We start from the raw sequence: 17,526 nt of genomic DNA on the forward strand, positions 1-17,526 counted from the left end.
TAAAAATAAATTTATTGGGGCTGGGGATTTAGCTCAGCGGCAAAGTGCCTGCCTGGCAAGCGCAAGGTCGTGAAGTGAGACCCCATTTCAAAAAAAAGACAAAAAAAAAAAAAAAAAAATTTATTTTTAAATGACTTTTAGATAATAATGGTATTTCTCCAAAGGAAATAGAAAAGTGCTGGTATGCACACAAAAACATGCTCAACATTAGTCTTTAGGGCAATGCAAACCAGACCAAAATGGACTCTTAGTTCCCATCCACTAGGAGGGCACAAGAATCAAAAGACATGGGAACTGTGGTGGTTTGGGTTTTGCAAAGGGAATAATATAATACAGGACACTTAATTATACGATTATTTCTAATAATCACCCAAAGAGTCATATACAAAGAGAGTGCAGGAAATCTATCCACACACTAAAGACCAAAGAATCCAGCTGAGGGCCTGGATCCCACAGTGATGTTCTGCATGAGTTCAGATGAAGACATACATCCCATAACAATGCCCCCCACAAGTCCAGCTGGAGGCCAAGAGCCCACGACAATGTCTCATGCAGGCCTGTTTCATGAATCTGTGCTGCAATGGCCCGAAGGTCAGAAGTGGAAGCTAGAAAGTCTGTGCCAGTGGGATGAAAGATCCATGCCAGCAGGCTGAGGGATCTGCACTGGATCCAGGAAACAATGCTCAAAGTAAGAACCAAAGCTCCACTGAAAGGTACTTCAGCCATCTTTAGCAACAGTGAGGTCCCAAGCTCCTCTGACAATGAGAACAGCCAAGCTTCTATCAGGAAAGCCAGCACAATAATCTTCTCCAGGAGAGAGAACAGCGCACCACCTTCCCTTCTGGAGCCAGGAAGTGATGCTCCAAGTGAGGACCAGGGCTCCCCCAAAGTGAACCATAGCCATTCTCAGTGACAATAAGGTCCCAAGCTCTTTTGAAGATGAGAAGAGCCAAGTTCATCAGGAAAGCCAGCATGACAAGCTCCTCCAGGAAGACCAACAGCTCCCAACAGCCTCACTTCTTCTCCAGTTCTGCCTCTTATGCTGCTGGCAACAATCCTCAGGCGGGCCTCCCACACCCAGAACCATGCTGGTTCAGTTCAGCTGAGTGTTACAAGTTGACCACCAGTTGTCAATTCACCACAACGATCCAATCTGAGTGAGGTGGTACATGCCTGTAATCCCAGCCCTGTTGGAGGCTGAAGCAAGAGGATTGTAAGCTCAAAATCAGTCTGGGTAACTTAGGAACTTATCAAGACGCTGTCTCAAAAAAAGAAAAATTTAAAAAAAGTGTGTGTGTGTGTGTGTGTGTGTGTGTGTGTCTAAGGATGTAGCTTAGTATGAAGGCTCTGAGTTCAAGCTCCCATGGAAAACAAGCACACACAGAGACCTGGTGACTAGAGTTTACAGGACCTGGAGGTCGGGACTTAGCACCACCTGTGAAGCAGTGTGGCTGCTTCAGAAGATAGCCTCAGGCCTCCAAGCAGCAGAACCCAGGGTTATCCCATGACCCTGAGGCAGACATCCTTGGTCGAGAGAATAGGAGCCTCCTTTGCCATGCTGACAGGCACGGGGATAGGTGTGTGGCTCAGGGCCACCAAGGACCTGCGGGCAGCACGCAGAAAGCTTTGTCCACAGCTGCCGTGTGCACACGAGCCGACGTGTGGGAATAGCAGCCGTCTACACTGCCTGGTGACCGGTCCCCAAGTGACGGTCCCCACGGTGGAATGGGGGCAGGGCGGACACGTACCGTGCCGTGGGGGTCTCAAACACATGCCCAAGGAAAGAGCCGGGCACAGAAGGCCATGAGTGGTGTGTTCTGTTTATTCCAGTGCCTAGAGCAGGAAAACCCACTGCGACAGAATCTGCGTTAACGGTTGCCTGGGGGGTGGGAGGAAGTGGGGCACAGTTGCCAGTGGTTTTCCTTGTGGGGTGATGAAACACCCCCATATTAGATAGTGACATTGGTCGCACATCTGTGTGGATTTTTAAAATCCATTGTCCACATTCTAAAGGGTGGCTCGAGTGGTGTGTGGATTCCAGCTCAGCAAAGCTGTGTTCAGAACGAGCTTTATGTGCTGGTGAGTTGTGTTTCCGCAGTGAACCTCACAAGGAAAGGGCTCTGTGGGGAGGGGAGGAGAACTTCCCAGCAAGGGTTTTCAAGGGCTGTATCAGCTGTCATCTTCTCTTTGAGTCCTGACTTGAAGGAAGGAAGGAAGGAAGGGAGAGAGGGAGGGAGGGAGGGAGGGTGGAAGCTCTGCCTCGCATGCCAGCGTCAGCTCCTTCGGGCCAGCTGTCCGGACGTCCCTGTTCTGAGTGGACTGGAGCCACTAGGGTCAGCAGAAGACTTGGAAGCCACTTTATCTGCCGAACAGCAGCAGATCAGAGGGTTCCTAGAGGCTGCTCTGAGGGGTGAGCAGGGATACGACAGCCGACAGTCCTGTCACCAAGGGAGGTACAGGCTGTGGCTGTGACCCTGCCCACATGTGCCAGGTGAGCTGCCTGGGATGGGGACCGGTGGCTGGAGAAGGAGAGCGATGGGGACAAGCAGGCAGAGGGTGGTGAGGTGGTCACCAAGAGGAAGGCAGCGATGAGACGGTGGAGGTGGCCTGAAGGCGCCCCGGAGCCCGCCCCCCAGGCTGACAGCCACTGTCACGGCGAACTCGCCGGTGGGGCTGTGGGCCAAGGACACTGTGGCGAGACGGGCCAAAGCCCTCAGAGAGGGGAGTGTTCTCGGTCCCTCCGCCCTCAGCCCCGCCCTGCTGGGCACCCTGCATTCTCGAATCTCCTCATGCACACAGCACCCCTGGGAGTCAACAGGAATAAACTGGCGTTTTCCTAGCATAGGGTTAAGAGGCACCCTTACATTTTTACCAACATATTTTATAAGCCCGTCTACAAACCTACTGCTCCAAACACCCACTCAATGAGCTCAGAGCCCGCAAGCAATTCTGTTGAAGTGGGGAAAATGTTTGTCATGGTCCTTCACTTTAAGGCACGCAGGTTTCCTACTTTAACTTCCCTGAAATTGTGATTTGTGTACCGTGGAAGGATCCACCACACACTCGTCGTTGTCCTAGTGAGATGGCGTCTGTTTCCATCAGCAATGTCTGAGATTTGGTGAAAGTGGCTACTTCCCCCAGTCACGAGCTGAGCCGCGCTGGTCCCCACCCCGTGCGCTCTGTCTGTGGATGTTGGGGGCTTGTTCCCATCCCACACCCCTGTCACCTGTCTGCACAGAGCCCATGACTCACCTCTTGTCTCTGCAGGCTTCGCCCGCGGACCACAGCCAGCTCTGCCTCCCTCCGTGCTCTAAGTAGGGAAGGACCGGTGGAGTCGCCTCCCTCCCTGGCCTTCTGCTGCAGGTGCTCAGTGGGTGGCTGTTCCCGGAGCTCCCCTGGGTCTCTCCCCAGCTCCAGGCCCTTCCTGGCATGGCTCCCAAGCATTGGTCTCTGGGAACACCAGGGAGGAAGCATCCCTCGCTCTGCTAGGGACAGTCATAATGACTTGTTTGCCTCCCTGACAGGAAGCCCTGATTCCACAACCCGAGAGGGCCACTCCGGCACAGCCACTCCGTCCTCCTCCACGGCCTCTCCATAGATAAGAACTCCAGCTCTCCGTGATCTCCCAGGGCACACTGAGTCTCACAGCTTTGGTTCCTGTCCTCCGAGATGGACAGTGTCACCTAGCAACACACGCACTCGGGCAGCATGGGCGACATCAAGAGTAACCGGGAGCTCTACAACCAGTACCTGGCCACGGCCCCCAAGCTGCTGGCCCACATCTCCAAGCTCCTCACCCTCTGCCGCCAGTCAGGCATCACTGTGCCCAAGGGCATCAGAAACATCTTCGAGTTTACATGGGCAGAACTCATTGCTGACCCCATGGTCCCCACCGGGTCCAGCATCCCGGGCCTAGAGGTCAGCTTCGGAGCGCCACTGGTGGTACAGGTGGAGTCCACCCCGGCGCTGACCCAAAGAAAGCTGCCCCAGCCCACAACACCAGTGCCTACAGGGACCACCATCACCAGGACAGCCCGGAACTCCGTAACACCCACCCGCCAGGCGCCTGCCGGGCAGGAGATGCTGCACAGGTTCCAGCGGCAGTCGGTGCACCTGCTGACGGAGCTGCTTGCCCTGAAGATGAGGGCCATGGTGGAGGCCGCATCAGGTAAGGTGCTCGCTACCCTCCACTTCCGGTCAGATGAGTACAGGGCAAGCATCCCCTACTGGGACTCGGAACTCTGCAGCGCCCCCAAACCGGTCCTTGCTGGTGCCAACATGACACTACAGCAGGTGTTGATGGGCTTTGGTCACAACCCAGTTGCGCTGAGAACCGTGAGAATTGGGTGCAGGTGTGTGGGAAACGCCAGCCAATCTCACACACAGACTCAGAGGCCATGTTATTTCCCTGTGCATCTGCAGATTTCCAACTCTAAAGTCCCAAACTCAAGGCGCATTTGGATAAGGGGTACTGACCCCGGGTGTAACCAGTACCTGCTGCCAAGGGTCACGGGTGGGCTCAGGAAGGGAACTTCCTCTGCCCCTGCCACTCCTCCCTGTCCTGCCCCCGCTGTCCTTGCTGTTGCCCCAGGCCCATGGCAGGGACAGAGACAGGCCCAAGGGACCAGGGTGGACATGTGGGGTCTGTAGAGCACAGATGGTTGCACCCCAGATGGGCTCCACGTGGGGTCTGCAATGCAGAGGGTTGGTGGCAGTAGTCAGACAGTGCCCAGGCCGCCAGAGCCAGGGGGAGTCTGGAACAGGGGGCCTCCAGCTGAGGGCATCCTGGGGTGAGGCTGGCACCTCATGTGGCATCAGCAATCATGCCCAGCGCCAGGCCTGTGGGAAGGAAGGGAGGCAGTGGGAGCAGCAGAGCCCTGGCACCCAGCTCTCAGCTGCAGACCCCCTGCAAGGCCCCACGCTCAAGTCAGGAGCTGAGCTTCTTTCTCTTCCCGAGCCGGTGGCAAAGGCCTGGATGTGCCCGGCACACAGGGAGGAAGTGCATTTCCTCTGACCACTCCTTCGCAGGTGCCAACCCCATGGACATCACCCGGCGCTTTGTGGAGGCCAGCCAGCTGCTGCACCTCAGTGCCAAGGAGGTGGCCTTTGACTGCCTGATGGGCACTGCAGGGAGGAGCGGCTACTTCATAGGGGAGACAGGGAAAGGTGGGTGCAGAGGCCCCCACGGGAGGCCTTGGGGATGGAGCATGCTGTCTGGAGGGCGGAGTGGTGAGTGGGGAGCAGCGGGGATTCCCTGACACCCCTGGTATGTGGCCGCCTAGGCCGGGCCCCGTGCAGAGCCTCCAGCCCCTCTCCCAGGCGTTCCTTCTGAGCTGTGCTCTCAGCCCCACAGCGAAAAGCCAGTTGTGAAAACCCCCCATCCACTGTCCCCCAAAAATACCACAGCGCTGTCCAAGTGCTGCAGGAGTGTGCTGATCCCAGCTCTCTGATCAGCTGGCCTTGCCTGCGGGGAGCGGTATCTGTCCCCGGGCCACACAGCAGGAGAGGGTGAGCGAGGGCCCACTAAGGCAGCAGGACACTGGAGCGGGGAGAAGGGCCGGGCCGCACAGCTTGCACACCGTACACGCGAGTGAGCAGGGCACAGGCCCTTAACAGAGTTTAGATATGCAGGGGGTGATGTGAGAAACGCAAGTGTGAAAGTGTGAAGCGGGCAGAGGAAGAGGGCTCCGGGCCAGGAGGCTGCAGCCGCAGTGCCTGTCACACCACCTTCCGGTGTCCACAAGGGCCCCTGTGCGTGAGCGCCAGGAACGAGTCTCACTCTTGGCAAATATGGAGTATGCAGCTGTAACAGCAGCGCTCTCCCTGCGCCAGGGCCCCGGCCTTCGTCATCTTGTGACTGGCAGTCTGCACAGGGCCCAGCGTGTCCCCTTGTCCCCACTGTGGCCCCAGCGACCACCGTGAGCTCTCCTCACCCACGGGTTTGTTTTGGATTCTGCACGCGTGAGATCACGCAGTGTTCCTCTTGGGTGCCTGGTTTACTTCATTTAGCACGGTGCTTCCCAGGCCCTTCCATGTCTTCATAAATGATAGGCTTTCCTTCTTTTTAAGGACTAAATAGTATTCCACTGCAGCTGCAGACCACATTTTCTTTATCCATCTGCCGACGGACACCGAGGTCGGTTCAAAATCTTGTGAACAGGGCTGCAGAGGGCTTGGGGTGTACCTCTCTTCTTCACACTGAGTTCCTCTCCTTTGGCTCTGTGCCCTGCAGTGGGTTGCTGCACCGAATGGAGTTCTGTCTCAGACTCTTGAGGGACCCTCCACACAGCTCCTACACATCCCCCAGACAGCACAGCAGGGCTCCTTTTCCGCACTCTCTGACCAGCCAGCCTTTGTCCTGTTTCTGCGAGAGCCGCTCTCCAGATGCGAGGTGGTGTCCCACTGTGTGATATCCCACCCGATCCCCACTTTCTGATGACCCATGGTGCTGAACATTTCCCTCATACACCTGTTGACCACTTGTATGTCTTCTTTGGACAAATATCCGTTCAGGTCCTCGGCCCATTTTAAAAATTTTTATTTATTTATTTTGTTTTTCTGAGACAGGGTCTGGCTGTGTAGTTCAGACTGTCCTTGAACTCACTATGCAGCCCTAGGTGCCCTTAAACTTGCTGAGATCCTCCTGCCTCAGCCTCCCAAGTGCTTGGATTTACACACATGTCACCCTGCCCAGCTCCCCATTCTTTAAAATCAGTTTTTCCTGGTACTGTTTTATATCTTAAGCCGGGTAGGTACAGGTACACAAGCTGTTTGTTTTGAATGCTTATGAGTACCCACTGGTAGGAGGTTTTATAGGGCAGCACTCAGCATTATATCTCATAGCCATTTGTCCTCGCCTACAAAATCAGCCCCCGTAGCCTCTCTCTCTGCCCACCATCAGTACATTTCCCAGGCTGTCCTCCATGGTCGGAGGCTAAGTGCCCAATAGTAAACACATCCAGTAAAAAGAAACTGAATGATGGGATTAGGGACTTAGCAAGACCTTGTCTCAAGAAAAAAATACAAAAAGAAAAGAAGGAGCTGAGATATTGCTCATTGCAATGATGCTAGGTTCAATCCTCACTACCAAAAAGAGACATAGAAAGAAAGGTAGATAGATAGATAGATAGATAGATAGATAGATAGATAGATAGAGAGGCTAAAACAAAATGTCCAGAAAACAAACCACCTTGCCGTATGTAACACAAGACCATGGTTTACTTTTGCAATTTCTTGCGTGTGTATCTGGAACTTTACGTTTTGCAGTCTCCTGGTCCCTCGGTTGGCTGTATGTGACAGACTGCAGCCGCCTCCAGCAGGCTTTGCACCTTGAGGTGCTCCTCTCACCGATGCCCTCCCCTGCCTGATGCTCCTTGCAGCTGGGCTGGCTCGGCGTGGCCTCCGAGCTCGAGCCCTGGTTATGGGATCATTTCCCAGGCGGGATCACGGGGGCAGAAGTCCGCAATCTGTGTGTAGCTTTTCTTACTAAACGATGCTTTCTTCATGGATTCCCTGCATCATCAGAGCAGGTGGGTTCTGTTCCAATGTCACCAGCTCTGACCCTTGTTAGCCTTTTCACTTTAGCTGAATTAAATGGCAATACGAGGCCTTTTGACTTCTCTACCCGAGTCCCGGCAAAGACGATCCTCCTTGTATTTTATCATCCAGGGTGGAGGTGCTGGCTATGGTGGTCAGCTCTCTGTCACTGTGACAAATACTGAGGTAAATCAGCTTTAAGAGAAGAGAAACTCATTTGGGTGTGGATCCCTTGGCTCTTGTTTCTGGGCAGAGCGCCAAGGAAGGGGCCTGGGGAGCAGACAGCTAGCAGGGGGCAGGACTCAGACCTCCCAGTAGCACCGCAGGAGGAGGCGGCTTTGGGAGAGGTTTGAAACCCAGTCTGGAAGTCACTTGACATTTTTCTCTGTGAATGTGAGTGGCAGTGAATGAACATTTCGCCCCACCAGGGAGGAGACCACACTGGAGGAGGAATAGGGGCTGATTCGGTGGGGCTCATGTAAGTGTTGGGGTTTTCCGCTAGCAATGAGGTTGGGAAGTCTGAATTCTGTTTTGTTTTGTTTCCGGAACTGAGGATCAAGGCTAAGGGCTCTCTGCCACTGAACTACATTGCCAACCCCACTTATCCCAGGCTAGGATCAGCTGGAATTTTCTACCCCCCTGCCTCAGCCTCCTAAGTAGCTGGAATTACACAGGAGTGCGCCACTGTGCTCGGCTCCAAACCTGCATCTTCAGTGATTAGGCATTACATGGATGGTGCAGCCCTTCAAGAGACTGGTGTGTTGTTGGAGGAGGTCTGCCTCTGTGGCTGATAAGGAGAACGGATGGTCCTTAATTTCCTCCTTACTGGCCCAAGGTTTGCACTCCCAGCAAGTGCAGCCCTCAGATTGTTTGGACAGTAATGTTGCCATGTGTCTGCTTTTGCTCCCAGCTTCAATGCCAGGTCACTCTTGAGAGATCGAGGGGTAGCAACATCGCTGCAGAGGGGGGACCCTAGAGATGTCCCCCAGCACCCTGGCAGCCCACACTTAGAAACTGTCCTGTTCCGGGGCCTGGTTGCTTTGTAACAACAGGACACTTTAGAATGCCTGGCCAGCCATACCATGGGAACAGGAAATCCGTGCTGTTTTGATTTGAAACCACTGGAACTTTAAGATGAGCAGAAGCATTGCTCTTACCCTCCCCAGAGTCCCCCATAGACATCTCAGCCATGGGCGTGAACTCACCCTACCAGCTGATCTACCAGTCTTCCACGGCCTGCCTGAGCTTCTCCCTGTCCACGGGGAAGGAAACCAAGAAGAAAACAGGTGACTGGGTCCCCAGCGGCCCTTCCGACCCTCAGCAGGAAGTGGAGCGGGGGCTGGGAGGGACAGAGATCCTCATGGTGCCCACATCTGGGCTCTGGTAGCAAGGCTGTGCAGCTGCCCTAGGAGGACACCAGCCAAGGCCAACAGAGCCCTGTCCCCCTACATACTGGTCCCCTGAAGGTGTCCCGTTTCCGAGCCCCTCTGACCATTGCCCGCCCTATGCACAAGGCACTAGGCTCAGGGCTCCAGAGCCAAACAGCAGGGTGCTGGAGTTTGTCCGGAGCCGTTTGGGCCTCACACTATATCCAGCTGCTTGCAGAGCAGGGTGAAGATGCGGGGACTCCCTGGCCTCCTGGAGGGAGGGAGGGAGAGAGGGAAGGAGGGAGGGAGAGAGGGAGGGATGGGTGGTGGGTGAGTGTGGACAGACAGCAGCCTCGGCCTCATGGGGCAGTGGTGACCCGGTGAGCCCTGCTGGTGCCCACGACACAGATATGGGAGCCGGGAGTGTGGGATTACTCTGCCATCCGTGGTTGTGTGACTGCCCCCTTTGGCATATCCCCTTCTGGAAAAGGTGGTTGGTCCCAGACGTCCCCAGATCTGAGCCCACTCTTGTTGTCCCTGCCACTCCCTGTGGTCTCCTTACTCTGCCTGTCAGCCCTGACGTCCCCTTCACCACCACTGGAAAGAGCGGCCACCCAAGGACGCCACCCCCAGGGCACAGATGACCTCCCCAGGGATCTGCCGGGCCCTTTCCTGCCCCTAGGTGACCTAGATGGGGAACCCATTTTCCGGAAACTCCTGTAACCTCTCGCCTCCAACTGCAGGTAAATCGAAGATGCTGGAAGACATGTTCAGCGCGTCGCCCTCCCAGCGCGCAGTGGGTACCTCCCCCGACACCACCACGGAGTTCAGCGATCCCTGCCCTGAGGCCCGTGAGAAGCTGCAGGAAATGTGTCGCCACATGTGAGCACGGGTGGGTGGGGAGTGTGCAAGGTGCAGCAGGCACTCCTGGGGAGCCTGTGTGCCTGCAGGACAGCTCAGACGAGCTGGGCCATGCCGGGCACATGGACCCGCACCTGGCAGCCCCAGGCCCTTCCTGTCTGCAGAGGGGGCACAGGGCAGCCTGGGCAGTAAGGAGCTGCACCCTGGCCCGGCTGCTCTCGGCCCTGTGGCAGCCGCCTGGCTTGGGCACCTTGGTGTGACACCTGCGAGTCATGGCCGGCCTAGCGTTTGTTCCTTAGCATGATCTGCCAGCTGTCCTCCCACCAAAAGAAAAAGTGTACTGCTCAGAACAGATAAAGAGCACTGCCCGGGGTGACTCGCAGTATTGACTATTTGTGGGTGCACAAGGCCTCCCCGGGGACTCAGCGTTTCCCCGAGGCGCAGGCCACAGAGACTGTACAAACCAATTTGCATCTCATGCCCAAGTCTCGTGGCCACCGGGGCGCAGGAGCAGCCTCCCTTACTGCCCAGGCTGCCCTGTGCCCCCCTGCAGACAGGAAGGGCCTGGGGCTGCCAGGTGCAGGTCCATGTGCCCAGCATGGCCCAGCTCTTCTGAGCTGTCCTGCAGGCACACAGGAGCAGCCTCCACCTCGGTTTGGGGACATCCCAGAAGGACTCTTGTCCCAGAGCCCCAGCCCCTCGTGCCAGGCCTGTAGTCCTTGTCAGGCCAGGGCTGGGCTGGGCACTGCGGCTTTCCCAGTCCCTCCTTGGTGCAGCTGGGGAGGACAAGGGAGGTCGGCAAGGACGCGCACGGGGGACGAGGACAGGCGTAAGAGGGCACGCTGTTTCCTTCCCTGCAGAGAAGCAGAGAAGGCCCTGTGGAAAGGGCGGAACATCTTCTACCCCATGATCCTGCGCAACTACAAAACAAAGATCCCCTCTCAGCCGGCGTCGGCTGCCAAAGGGGACTCGCAGGGCTTGGGTGTCCATGCAAGTACCCACACCATGGCACCGACATCTGCACCCAACACTCACCAGCTCTCGGTCCAGCAGAGCCGGCACTCACAGGACTGGAAGGTGCCCAAGAAGGCCTCCAAGCTGCACTACTCCTTCCACGACGGCTCCTCCTTCGTGTAATATCCTTTCTCAGCCACCTTTATGCCTGGGGCCACCTGGCTTCTTGCCCGTCAGAAAGGCCTTCGGGGGCCTCCGTTGGGGGTTGTGTGGCCTGGGTGCAGGGGCAGCAGATGAAGCCCGAAATTCAGTTCAGGTCAGGGGAAATATGCCACCCCAAGCCCAGGGGGGGCCTGTTGGGGTCGCCACCCTGCTTTCAGGAGCCAAGGGGACCAGGGTCTAGAGACCTTCCCCTGTGGCTGGGAGCCAGCAGCTTCTGTGACTCTGTCCCTGTGGCCCCTGCCCGGTTGGTCTGTGCTAAGGTCTGTAGGGCCCAACCTGTAGGTGTACACGGGCAGAAGGAGACACAGCTTCTCTCTGAGAAAGGACAGCTCTGCCTGGAGGGGCACCCTGGGGCCACTGCCCTCTCCTTTCCGGGCTGCGCCTGCCTGCTCCCTAAGGGCACCTGTGGTTCCAGAGTAAGGGCAACAGTGGGGAGTGGGCACCTCGGGCAGACGAGGGGCTCTGACGGGGCCAGTGTCCATGCTAGGCTGTGATGTCAACTATGGGGCTCCCTCAAGCCATCATTTCTAGGCTTCTCTGTGAAATGGGGACCCAGAACCCCCAGGGTGGTGCAGATTCTTGAGTGTTACATAGGAATTTGGGGGCAATGCTTCCAGTGAGAGCATGAAGCAGAGAAAAGGCAGGTGCAGCCTCACTGGGTTTGGGGGTCACCTGCGTTGGGAGAACAGGGACCAAGCAGGTCTGTCCCAGCCACTTCCATGCAGCCTGGGCCCCCTCACACTGAACAGGGAGCTCAGAATTTAAGCACGCTGTCAAAGAGGACTCACTGTTTCTCTGTAATGAATCTGTTCATTATTCTCGCTCTCTAGGGCCACAGCAGACACACTGGTGGGTGCTGCGCGGGTGAGGGGGATGCCCCTTCCCACTTCTGCACTGACTTTAGTGGGGTCACCTCTCTGAGCTCCTCACCAGGCTTTGTCTGCCCACATAGGAGGAGCTGGGCTGGACCCTTTGCTCTCCCTTTTCCTGACTTCTAAGGTCCCCAGGGCAGGACCACCCAAGTCTTAGACCATTGCTGCCCCAACAATGATCATCTCAAGCACTGATGTTTTTCCTCTTCGGAGGTCAAGACAGGCTGGGCCTCAGAATTCCACTCTTGGTGACACCACTTGTCTCAGTGGGGCCCAGTAACCATCTAGGGGAAACTCTGTGCCTCTCTGCTCAAATGGCCAACTGTGGGGTCTGCTGTGCCATCCCTCTGAGAATGCAAAATAAGTTTGGAAAACCCCACCTGATGGCATCTGTGGTGCACATCTGTTTACAGAGTTGACTGGGCAAGCGTGCAGAAATGATCTACTCTCCTTAGAGTGCACCCGCCACCCTCAGACCTTGGGGCCACCCACGGCCATCAGTGAGGAATCCCGCGGTCGTTTTGCCTCGTGTCCACCCGCTGATCAGTGATGCCGAGGACCTTTCGTGGGCTTTTCTTTGTTGATCTTTGCAGAAATGTGTGTTCGAGACCTGGGCTCACGTTTAGTGGAGTCTGTCCTTTTTTACTAATCATAAGTGTTCTTCAGGTATTGTGGATGCTATGCCCTTGGCAGATATGCAATCTAAAATGTTTCTCCATTTTGTGCATTGTCTTTTCACTCTCTTGACAACATTCTTTGGTCTACAAAAGTTCTTTCCAAATAATTAACTTATTTTTGGTGTTGAGTATCAAACCCTGGGTCTCACACATGCAGAAGCACAAACTCTTCAACTGACCTATGCTCCCAGCTACCAAAGTTTTTGATTTTGATGAAATCCAAACTGCATTTTTGTTGCTGTTGCTTATGTTTTTGGCTTCAAATCTAAGAAACCATTGCCAAATCCAAGGTCATGAAGATTTACTCCTAAATTTTCTTCTAATGCTTTAGAGTTATACCTTTTACCTTAGGACCTCAGCTGTATTTTGAGTTAGTTTTTCCATGTGATGTGAGATATAGTTCAGTTTCCTGCTGTGGATGTGAATGGCCAGTTGATCCAATTTTTCCCCATTGAGTGGGCCTTTTGGTCAAAATAAGTAGACTGCAGAGGAGTCATATCCCATACTCCATTGTAATCTGTCGCTCTAGCCCAGGTCTGTCCTCAGGCCACCCCCCACTGTCTTTATTACTGAAGGCTTGTAGTGAGTTTTCATATCAGCAAGTGTGAGCCTCCCCAGTGTGCTGATCCTCCCCAAGACTATTTTGGTTATTTGGTGTCTCACGCAGTTCCATATGAATTTTAATGTCAGGTTTTCCATTTGTGCAGAAAGGGCCAGTGATCGTGCTAGGAATCCCACTGATCCCACGGATCACTTTGGCCATTAACAGGATTATGTTATTTGACCTTGAACACAACCAGCCTGCACTGGGAAACATTGTGTGAGCAACGGGGCGGGGACGGATGGGAGGAAAGGATGCCAGGTATGATAGCGTAAAGGAGAATGAATTACTTAGGAATGAAGCCTAAGGGGGTACGAGACTTGCACACCGAAAACTATGAACTATCACTGAAGGAGGCGAGGCCTGCACAAGAGGCAGGCACCCAGTCCACACGGCAACCAACTTTTATATGTTGGTCTTGGGTCCTATGAATTCACTAATTCATCAGCTATAGGCTTTTTGGGTGCATTCTGTAGGATTTTCTATGAATTAGACTAGGTCATCTGCAAACAGAAATATTTTGACTTTTTTCCCCAATTGGAGGCTTTTCATTTTTTTTGTTGCCCAGTCAGGCTGTGGCCAGAATTTCTAGTACAACGTTGAAAAACATGGCAGGAGCAGGCCTCCTTACGTGTTCTTAATCTGAGAGGAAATTTTTTCAGTCTTTAGCCACTGAATATGATGTTGGTTGCATTTTATATTTGGCCTTTATTATCCTGTAGCAGTCTCTTCCTATGCTGAATTTATTGAGCTTTTCTTTTTTACCACAAAAGAGAGCTGGACTTTGTCACAGTGCTTGTTGTTGATCAACTCAGATAATCATGTGTTCCTCTCTACTCCGTTGCTGTGGTGCATTGTGTTGAGTGGTTTTGTGGATGAATTGCCTGCATCCCTGGGTAAGCCCTGCTAGGTCATCGTGCATAGTCCTTTAATATGCTGTTGAAGATGTGTGTGTGTGTGTGTGTGTGTGTGTGTGTGTGTGTTTGCAAGGAACACTGGTCTGAAGTTCTGTTATGTCTGCGCTGGGCTTGGTGTCAGGATAACACTGGTGTTCAGTGTTCAGGTCTTCTCCTCTAAGTTTGGATGTTGGTGAGGAGGATCGGGGTTAATTCTTTTTTACATGCTTGGTACAGCTCACCAGTGAAGCCAGCTGGTCCCGGGCTCATCTTTATCAGGTTTTTGTTTGTTTGTTTTTCTCTCTTTACTTGCTGTAAATCTACTCCGATTTTTCTGTTCCTTTTGAGTCATATTTGGTAGTCCTTGTGTGTCTAGGAATTTGTTTCCTCTAAGTCATCTAACTTTTTGGTATAGAATTATGCATGTTTTTATCCTTACAATCTTCTGTATTCCTGTGCAGTTGCTAGCACTGCCCCACCACTGTTTTTGATCTTAGGAATCTGAGTCCCCTTTTGCTTGTTCAGTCTTGTGAGTTTTATTGATGCAGCCTAAGAACCAACTTTCAGCTTCATTCTGTTTTTCTGTTCTTGTTGTCTTTCTCCGTTCTAGTCTTCCCTATTTCCCTCCTCCTAGCTTTGCTATAACAGAAGATGCCCCCTCCCCCAGCCAGTATACTTCAGTTTCTTAGTTGCTCAGGTAATAGTTCTGGTTACAGTTCCTGTCACTTTTGTTTCTTAGACGTGGCTGGTTACTGTGATACATAGCTGGTCATTATGATTCATATTGTAAGAACTAATCCCTAGTTGACAAGACATTCTACCTCTATACTTCCTGCTTGCTTATCCCATATAAACCTTAGCCACCGGAGATAAGGGCCTGATATTCTGGGAATGATCCTGATCAGAGCCCGTCAACATTAATAAATCTGCTTCCAAATCCTGGGTGTCATTTCGGTGTTTCTGTTTGCTGTAGCATCTGATGCATCAGCCAGGAAGACTGACCATACTGACTTCTTTGGTCTTGGCCCTCTCAGACAGAGCAAAGACCTCTTCAGATCCCGATGGGAAGGTACACCCTCGAAATTTCTCAAGTCCCCTTGGAGGTCTGGAGAAGGGTTCCTGGATCCCTGCTTGAGTGGCTCACATTGGACTCCAAAAAGAGGACGATGCAGTCTGTCTGTTTTTCTGTCTGCCTGCCTGCCTGCCTGATCCCAGTAAGACCCCCAGGGGCACTCCAATTAGTCTGTCTGTCAGTCCTGCACAGCTTGAGCAGAAGGGAAGTCTGATCAACTCTCATTAATCGGAACGACCCTCAAGGGAAAGGGGGCTGGAGTGTTTAACCTCAGAGTGCCTGCAGAATGATTGTGTGAGTGAGCAGAACGGACAGGGTAAGCAACAGGCTGCTCCACCTGTGCACCAAGACTGGAGCGCACTGGTCGTGGTGGCTGACTGGGCCCTCACCTGCGGTTCTGTGGCAGTTGACATATGGCATAAGAGAGGCCTCACACTCTCCTTCACTAAATTGCACTTAAGTCCCCATAAGAGACACAGCCAGGTGGGCATCTGAATGATCTCTCTCTAAAGGGCACCCACCCTTTGTCTGTTGTGCCATCATTCAAGGGTACACAACACATGCAGAAGAAGTCAGAGATGGGAATTAATTAGTCAAAACCCACAATCCCTAACTGAAGGAAAAAGGGCTTTTACAGTTACAAATGAAACCAAACCACTCCCTGCATCTCAAAAAAAAAGAAAAAAGAAAAAAAGAAGCCAATTCTTCCTGAGAATTCTCCCTTTCTACCCTCATTGGCTGCTGTAGTTACTGCCAACATCTATAGCTTCATTCTCCACTCCCAACTGGCTGCAGCTAGCCATTGCCTGCACTCAGCCACAGAGGCCTTCCCTCCAGAGCCTTCTGCTTCTATCCTGGTCAGATGGCATCATCTAATACCCACCTAAGATGATGATCAGCAATTCCCTCTAAGTTTCACATTTTCACTGAGGAAAAACAGGACTGCCTGCCCTGACAAATGAGTTGCATGGCCTTTCCAAAGGTTCCCCAGCTTAGAAACAACCCAGTCAAGTGCCTCTCAAAGACAACAAAAAGGGGAGCAAAAAGCCCATCAACAACTGTTACCCAGAAACCTGATCAAAGAAAAGCACCTGATGTCTATAAGAAAATCCACTCTGATAGATTACCATACCATTGGGCTATGAATTATAAGGGCTAAGGACACAAAAAATAAATGCCCCCTCCATCTGTGAGACACAAAAAAACTTTACTATCCAGACTCACCTCAACCTGAACCTCTCCTCATCCTGTCAGGCTTGAATAGACAAGAAAGACTGATCTCTATCGAACCCCAAGAGCCTGCAGTCATTGCAAAAGTTGGAGGCAAACCTGTGACTTTCTTGGTAGACAATGAACAGAACTCTGCCTTCAAAAGTTCCTTCTGTCAAAAATTTACCATCCCTGGGCAACTGGGACTCTTGCCTCTCACTCCTTCTTCCAGGCACAAACTTTCAGGTTGGGAGGGCATCTCACCAAACGTGAATTCTTATATAAGCCAGTCCCCATACTGCTTCTGAGAGGAGACCTCCTCTTCAAATTAGAAGCAACCATCTCCTTTGCAAACAATCCAGTCAGCCTCCCTCTCATTTAACCCTGAACTTTCAACTTTAACTGTTCCCTGAGAGAAGGTGACACCTGCATCAGCCTGAGACAGATAACCACAACGCTGAAATTCTGAAAACTCTCCTCCCAGAGGTATGAGCCAAGACTCACCTCTGGGCCTGGCCATCAAGCATGCTGCCTCACCAAGATCCCCTCCTGCCTTCAGTTGGCTCCTGTCAGCCAGCCCCCCTTATCCTTTAAATGGAAAGACCCTAGTTCTGGACACAAAAGTCACCTGACCTGGACTCAACCTCCTAGAGGTTCAACAACTTTTTTATCTCCTTTAGAAGCCCTCACTGCTGACCTCACTAGTTTCCCACTAGGAAATATCACTGCACTTCTGATTAATGACACCCAAGCTGCCTGCTAGAAAGACACAAAAACTCTGCTGCGATATCTGGAAGAAACTGGTTACAAGAAAGAAACTCCACAAATTTCTCAGAGCTTTTGGCTTCTATAGAATCTGGATCCTTGAGTTCACAAAAACGATGATGCTTATTCAGACTGTCAGCCCCTGGGAGCACCCAGTGACCAACCTGTGCAAATATTTGGATCCAGTTACTAAGGCCTGCCTCCCTACTTTCCCTCTGTGCTCTAACAACCACTGTCCTTCTGATCAAGCACGCTGACAAGCTCAATTTAGGCTGAGACCTAACTCTCCAGGTGCTACATGGACCTCCTGAGTAACTGTGGCTGCTTACCCCAGTCCTTGCTTTGCCTTAGCTCTGTGGATGATTGCCCTGAGAGAATAAAAAATAACCAGTAAGGCCTTTACAAATGATATAAGAGGAAAAACCCACACACCCCGGTGGGAATTTTCAGTCTTGAAGACCTTGGCTAGGGCACATCCTAGCACCACTGACAGC

At 52.8% G+C, this 17,526-nt stretch overlaps 1 protein-coding gene across 3 annotated transcripts in view; it reads left to right on the forward strand.

Annotated features, from left to right (window-relative positions):
* The window catches only part of LOC102007256 (chromosome unknown open reading frame, human C3orf20), a 48,487-nt gene that overhangs the window by 5,719 nt on the left and 25,242 nt on the right, over nucleotides 1–17,526 (forward strand). For 2 of the 3 annotated variants that reach the window (XM_005387071.1, XM_005387068.2), the window contains exons 2-7: nucleotides 3,268–3,363; nucleotides 3,525–4,168; nucleotides 5,029–5,166; nucleotides 8,703–8,822; nucleotides 9,647–9,785; nucleotides 10,625–10,900. In XM_005387071.1, coding sequence (XP_005387128.1) covers nucleotides 3,709–4,168; nucleotides 5,029–5,166; nucleotides 8,703–8,822; nucleotides 9,647–9,785; nucleotides 10,625–10,900 — 1,133 coding nt within the window. In that variant the 5' untranslated portion in view covers nucleotides 3,268–3,363; nucleotides 3,525–3,708. The remainder of the gene's footprint in view (nucleotides 1–3,267; nucleotides 3,364–3,524; nucleotides 4,169–5,028; nucleotides 5,167–8,702; nucleotides 8,823–9,646; nucleotides 9,786–10,624; nucleotides 10,901–17,526) is intronic. The other variant, XM_005387069.2, reaches the window with a different exon arrangement.

The sequence above is a fragment of the Chinchilla lanigera genome, unplaced genomic scaffold (assembly GCF_000276665.1).
Source record: "Chinchilla lanigera isolate Chin_1 unplaced genomic scaffold, ChiLan1.0 scaffold00028, whole genome shotgun sequence".
In the NCBI taxonomy this organism is placed as follows: Eukaryota; Metazoa; Chordata; class Mammalia; order Rodentia; family Chinchillidae; genus Chinchilla; species Chinchilla lanigera.